The sequence below is a fragment of the Corvus brachyrhynchos genome, unplaced genomic scaffold, assembly GCF_000691975.1.
Source record: "Corvus brachyrhynchos isolate BGI_N302 unplaced genomic scaffold, ASM69197v1 scaffold1002, whole genome shotgun sequence".
NCBI lineage: Eukaryota > Metazoa > Chordata > Aves > Passeriformes > Corvidae > Corvus > Corvus brachyrhynchos.
In genome coordinates, this window is record NW_008236758.1 from 89,901 (window position 1) to 96,632 (window position 6,732).

The window sequence follows — 6,732 nt, forward strand, 5'->3', positions numbered from 1 at the left end:
AGGAATGTTTCCTGTTTCCCTCTAGAGGGAGCATGACAGTCAGGAAATGTGCAGCATCTAGAACTACTGAATACCTGGTGCTTTGTAGTTTGCCTTGTAAGTGGAGAGGAAGAAGAAGGCTGTCAGCTGTGTATATAACTTATCAGTATTATTCATACCTTTATTCACCTGAAGTATCTGGTTGGTAATTGACTTACCCCCAGCCCAAAATTCATTGTTCATATCTCTAATCTTCATAGTAACCCATCTGAAATTACGAGAATTGGAAGGAAAAGTTAATTCTTACCTACATCTTTGTTTGTAGTTGTACTTCATGTATTTAAAGTTTTGATTTCTGAGTGTGAAAGTCTTTATTGGTGAACAGTTGTCTTTACAGGAATGCTATGAATCTTGAGTTTGTTTTCTGTTTCCAAACTGGAAACAGACATGGCATCGTTCATGGCATACCAGCCCTGCCGATTTCCTTTTACTTCTAACTTGTTGGTCATCAGTTTGATAGTTTTGGTAATTGTGCTGGTTTCCAACTACACACAGATTCTGTAGCTGCTAATGATACTTAGCCCTCAGGTCTTTAAACCAAATTTACAAGAAATGCTTCCTTCATATTCTTTCATATTTATTATTTTTGCATTGTCTTCTTGGTACAAAATTCAGAGGGCACTCTCTCTCCTGAAACCATTTTGGTTACCCTGAGGAGATCTTCAGCCTTGTGTTGTTAATGAATGTCAAGCAGACTTCCATCACTAGGGACCACATAAGTCCACCCACAGGAAGCAAGTCTTGACAGCAGATAACCTTAATGTTTTTTATTAACCAACTTTTGGAGGCAGAATAAAGAAGTTGCCAGTAGAATTAAAGGCAGAGATTGACATAGTCCAGACTGAAATACCTGTCTGTCCCCAGATTTATTTAGTTTCAGAGAAGAATTTTTAAAAGAGTCTTGGAAGTCATGGAGTTTCTCTTCTTAATTAAGGCCAGAGGACCTGACAATGCCTATTATGGGAGCTGTGTTCCTGTCAAAATGAATAATGTAACTTTGTGGAAAAATCTCTTTAAGCCACTTGCAGCATTTGTGATCAATAAAATTTCATGTTACATGGTTTCCTGTATTCTCTTCTCTCCTCTCTTCCCTTAAATTCAAGGCTCTTGAGATCTGCCAGCAGAGGAACTTTGTAGAAGAGACAGTCTACCTTCTGAGTAAGTAACTCAGAATAAGTAACTGTGATAAATTACACCACTTTTAAACTTTTAATAAAGTTTATGATGTTAAAATGTATTGTCTAGTATCGTTTTACATGCTTTCACAGAGACAAAGTTGGTATGCAGTCAGTGCAACCAAATAACATGATTTAGAAAATAAAACAAAGCACTGGATGGATATGATGTCTTAACTTTATATATTTTGTTACTGTGTTTCTTACTTGGTGTTCTTCTGGGGCTCTGAAAGTGTTGCAGAGGCTATGGGGAACACCTTGGGCGGGGAGGTATTTTTGATACAATCTCCAGGAGAAGAGTAATACTGTTGGTTTTGACAAGAGAGGAGAAATTAAACAATGTTTTCTTCTGAGTACATCTCAGCAGCTTAGTATTATCTTTTGCTAAGGTGAAAGATTTGCTTATATTGCTTTCTATCTTTTTTCCCCTTGAAATTAATTGTAAATTAACTCCTTCAGCAGACTAAGAATTCTATCTCTGAATGAGAGGCATCGGAAGACTTATATGTATGTTTATGTATTAGTCATGAACAGAATAGTAAGCATTTTTTAAACAATCTCTGGTTTAGTAAGAAGATATTTTGTGGACCATTCCACTGGAGAGTAGGATTTACAAATGAATTTATTTAAAAGAATAGTTCATAATTTCTCCTACGTCCACCTGTTTCCTCTTATTTTTCATGAGTGTAGGCTGCACTATACTTAAGGCAAATTAAGAGGGCCCATGTGGGCCCTTGAAGCTGGTATTTCATGTTATAGTTTATGTCCATACACATACACACACTCCCCCTCATGTTAGGTGTTGCTGCAGTTCAGAACCCCACAAATGACCCAACACATCCTTGAGAAAGCCTCCATGTCCCAGTCCAGCAAACTGCTCCAAGCATTTGTTCAGATTATACTGATTTGCATTCCTACATCTGAATAGACTAGATTTGGTCTTAGTTGAATTAGTTTGAGTCAACTTCACACTTACAAAATTCTTACTGAAGGAGCACTGAACACTGATAAGCAATTAGCATTTATAATCTCTTTTACTTGTTTTTCCTTCCAGGCAGAATGGGTAATAGCCGCAGTGCCTTGAAGATGATAATGGAAGAATTGCAAGATGTAGATAAAGCTATTGAATTTGCCAAGGAACAAGATGATGGAGAACTTTGGGAAGATCTTATTTTATATTCTATTGACAAACCACGTAAGTAGGATAGTTTCTGGAAGCCTTGCATGTGTGGAATGCTGTTGCAATTAAAGGACTGAATTATTCACATGTATGTTAGAGAAGGCGTTTATGTATGGTCAGGGAGGTGGTCTGGCTTGTGAAGCACAACATAGCTGTCCTACTGTCCATAAAACTTGCAGCAAGGCAGCATGAGGGTGTGCTACACAATGAGTACTTGGAGGCTTAACATTGAATAAGCTCTGCATAGTTATGCCCTTAATGACAAATCAAGGGGACAGTAGTGCTTTTAATCTAGCAGAATGAGACTTTATTTTTAGACAGCCTCAAAACACAGTCTGCAAGCATGATGAGAATGTTGCGTACTGTGTTGCTACAACTTCTTCCCTTCGAGATTCTGAAAATGAAGAGCCCACACCTTTCTTCCCCTCAGCAAAACAACTAATTTATTTTGTTTCTGGATTATAAAGGTAAGATTGGTAATAATGAGTGCATTTTGCTTTTCATCCATTGTATTAACAGCTACTCCAAGTTAAAAGGATAGACTCAGAAACATAAGCATCAGTGTTGTCAAGGAGGCAGGTTCAAAGAAGTTCAAATGACTAAGAAAATAGAGAATTTTCCTAACTATCTACTCCATTAGTTTTTGCAACCTCTTCTAGGGCTTTAAATCAAGACTTTAAAGTCTCTCTTGGCACCTCTTTTCTGGGGGATTGAAAGTCTTGTTGAATTAGTGTGAGAATATATATCTTTTCATCCCTTGGCTGCTAATTTTGACAGGAAGAAGTTACCAGATCTGTTAAGCCTTGAGAAGAATGGCATTCTCAAATTACCCATACTTGAATGCATCACTAGAAGTGATGCTACAATCAGTGACATCTTTAGAGCAAAAGGGATTCAAAACGTACAGAATTCTCTCAGTTCCTATATGTTACAGTTTCTGCCTATATGCAGAGCAACTCTAGTGATATTCCTCAGTTGTGGGGGTTAAAGAAAAAACACAGCCTTGAGTCATCATTCTAGTGTGTTTTTTTAGCCAGATGCTCTTCAAAAAGCAAAAGACTTCTATCATGTCACTCTCACCAGTGTTTAGAAACACATTGAAATCAGGTTAGGTGCGTGAAAATTTGTTTTTAAACCCTGGAACTGGGAATGGAATTCCCACAAAAGGTAGTTAATTTTCTCACTCTGTTTGCTTGAATGCTCTTTTTATTGAATCAAAATGCATTATTTGCTTGTAAGCTTGGGCTGGAGACTCAGTTACCACTTTGCTGAATATGCTGGAAGTTCTGTAAATTGCCAAACTGTATCTTCCTCTCTTTCCCAAAGGCTTGTATTCAAGTAAACACAGCTGCGAGAAACATACAAAGACTCTTAAAGAGACCTAGTGTTTTCACTTAGTAGAGAACTGTCAAGGAATAAGCCAAAGCCTGCAGCTTGTCACCAAAGTAGCCTTTAATCAGGTATTTTGCCAGATTATTTTTCTTAATTTCTTTGCCTCTTGGTTTTCACAGCTTTTATTACTGGTTTGTTGAACAATATTGGAACCCATGTTGATCCTATTCTTTTGATCCACCGCATTAAGGAAGGCATGGAGATTCCTAATTTGAGAGACTCACTAGTGAAAATTCTTCAGGACTACAACTTGCAGGTAGATGTTGCATTCTTCATGTGATACTAATTTTCAGAGAGACAGCAAAACCTCTTTGTCACTGAACAGCACAAGAAATGGCTATCATGATTTGTTCAGTCATCAGTCATGGACACTGTGGGCCAGTACAAAGCTGTGACAGAAACAGTGGAAATTTGCCAAGATCTCTTGATGGCTTCTAGCCCTTCTAAATGTCTTTCATACTGTCATAAGCCTGGTGGGTAAGTAGAAATGGAAGCATCTTGAGTGATTTTACACTGCCCAGCTGTCCAGTATTGGAAAGTTTCATGATGATTACTTTTCATTCTCTCACATGAATGCAGAGGCACAATGGAGGCAGAATGCAACATGCCCTCACTGAAACATTCACCAGGTGTTAGAGCTATATGTTAAGTGTCATACTAACTGAAGGAAGATGAACTTCTAAAATTAAATTTATGTCAATGGTGCAGAATCAGTTGGTTAGAGCCCAGTGCTAATAATGCCAAGGTTGTGGTTTCAATCCCTGTATTATGGACCATTCACTTAAGAGTTGGACTCAATGCTCCTTCCAACTCAGAATATTCTATGCATGTGTTGCTGTTTATGCATAAAAAAAAAGGACTGTTCACTGGATTATGGGAGTTCTTATCCCAGATAATTATACAGATATGTGCAGTTCCCTACATGGTTGGTTCTGAGACATGTTTGTAAGAACTTACAAGAAGCATACCCTTCAGTGTTCCCTGAAAGTAGCCAGTAGGGTGTATTGCATTGCATATTTTAAATCTCCCTGCTACAAAAGGAGTCCCAAACCTGAATTCTCTGTCATGCTGTTCTGCATCTCTCTACTGAAAGAAAGCTACAGAGGAGTTTGAATGCCTCCAGTATGACTATGCAGAATCCAAGAAAACATAGCTCAGTAGGCAGCTGAAACTTCAATTTTCTGAGCCTCAAACATTTGTTCCACATCTGCTATTAGTCTTTCAACATTTTGAGCAAATAGATGGGCTTGATGATTGCATTAAGGTCACGGCTGGTGTCTTGCCAGGCCAGTAAAAGCCCGTATCTCTCTTCAGGGCAGTGTTTAAGCCTTTCTAAGGCTTTTCCATTATTTTATTTTTATATGAACTTCAGATTATAACCTTGTCTATTTCAAAGGAGCATTTTACATTTCTTCATCTCTCAATTCTTGTTATATGCAAGGAACCTCCCCAGATAAATAGATACATGTTTGCATATAATGCATGTTGTAACATTACTTCCAGGTTTTGACTTCATTGGGTGCTAGTGTCCTTCCAAAATGATGCTAGCTAAATACCATGCTGCATTTCAACAGTTGCATGTTAATCTTGCTGCTGTCAGTACCACCATTGATCTTCCTGTTCCTGCATTCTCATGAAATCAAAATGTAGTATTTGTTGTGTTTGCAGGCAGACTGAGAAAGTGCTGTAAGCATAGCTTTACACATATACAAAATACATTGTGTGGCTTCAGACAAGGCTGATGACATCATTTGGTCATATTTTGGGGATGAATGTATAATTTTTTTCTTCAAATACCTTTTAACAGAATTACTTTTGAATTAAAAGGGTGTATTTAACCTTGAGAATGATACCTAAAATGATTTGCTGTTAGCATTGAAATAATTAATGGATTTCAAATTAATTGATTGTAAAGTAGAATTGGATAGCTCTAGGGCTAAAGTTTAGATTTCATAGGGATAGTAGAAATTAAGGAAGCTTAATGTAATTTGTGCTTGGCTTGCTTGTATGATAGAAAAAAGTATAGCCAAATAAAAGGCAATACTTCATTAGAGAAATGTAAGTTATAGTTTAAAATAAGTATTCTTTAAGTGTTACTGGCAATGTAAAGTGCACTGTTTATGAACAGATGGTATATCTACATTGAAATTTAGGGGTCTTATTGCTGGTCTTGCACACTCGCCTAAGTAGCCAATTGGCAAGCTCAGATTTTATAAAGGGACTGTTTCTGCATTCGGCATGTGCTCCAGGACATGGCTGGGACTTCAGGTGAATGTCTAAGCAGCCTCTCCTTGCTGAGGGCAGTTCTGCCTTAGTGGAACTGTTATTGCTGCCTCATTAGCTGTTTTAAAACGAGTCTTTGGTGTGTTTGTATAATGCCTGGTCATACCTCTACACGTTGTGTAGGTTCATGCTGACAAGTCAGTGGCCTTCACTCTGGCCTGGCACAACTCTGTCTTTTGGTAGAAACCTCCTGATACGTAGCATGAAACCTACCAGACATTTTGAACTCATTCAGAAATACAGATTTCATTGGCTAGGATTTTCTATAACTTCATCTTTTTGGATCTTGAGATCTGTACGCATGTAAGTTTCATTGTTCTCATTTTCAAAGGCAAAAAGAATCTTGTGCTAAGATCCATGGAGGAGCACAGGCGAAAAGAGAACCTGCTCCTTGACTTGCAAGTCACTGCCTAACACAAAAACTGTGGTGGTCTTTTCATAATGTTGGCTTCCCAAACAATGTTACCACTGTGCCATTATATTGTTTAATTAATGGGTTCCTTTTGCAAGCCCTGATAAGACTGTTTTATGCCTATGTAAGCATGCAAATGCAAATTTCCTATTATGCTCTTGATTTTTCATACCAGTAAACTGTACTTAGGTGTGATTTGAAATATGGAGGAGTAGGAGTTAGAAGCAGGGCCTTTGACAGACTTTGTCTTT

The 6,732-nt window shown here is 37.8% G+C and overlaps 1 protein-coding gene across 3 annotated transcripts in view; it reads left to right on the forward strand.

Annotated features, from left to right (window-relative positions):
• VPS41 (VPS41, HOPS complex subunit) overlaps positions 1 to 6,732 on the forward strand; it is a 92,888-nt gene that overhangs the window by 75,218 nt on the left and 10,938 nt on the right. For all 3 annotated transcript variants that reach the window (XM_017727059.1, XM_017727060.1, XM_008644626.2), the window contains 3 exons: positions 1,143 to 1,197; positions 2,269 to 2,409; positions 3,906 to 4,042. In XM_017727059.1, coding sequence (XP_017582548.1) covers positions 1,143 to 1,197; positions 2,269 to 2,409; positions 3,906 to 4,042 — 333 coding nt within the window. The remainder of the gene's footprint in view (positions 1 to 1,142; positions 1,198 to 2,268; positions 2,410 to 3,905; positions 4,043 to 6,732) is intronic.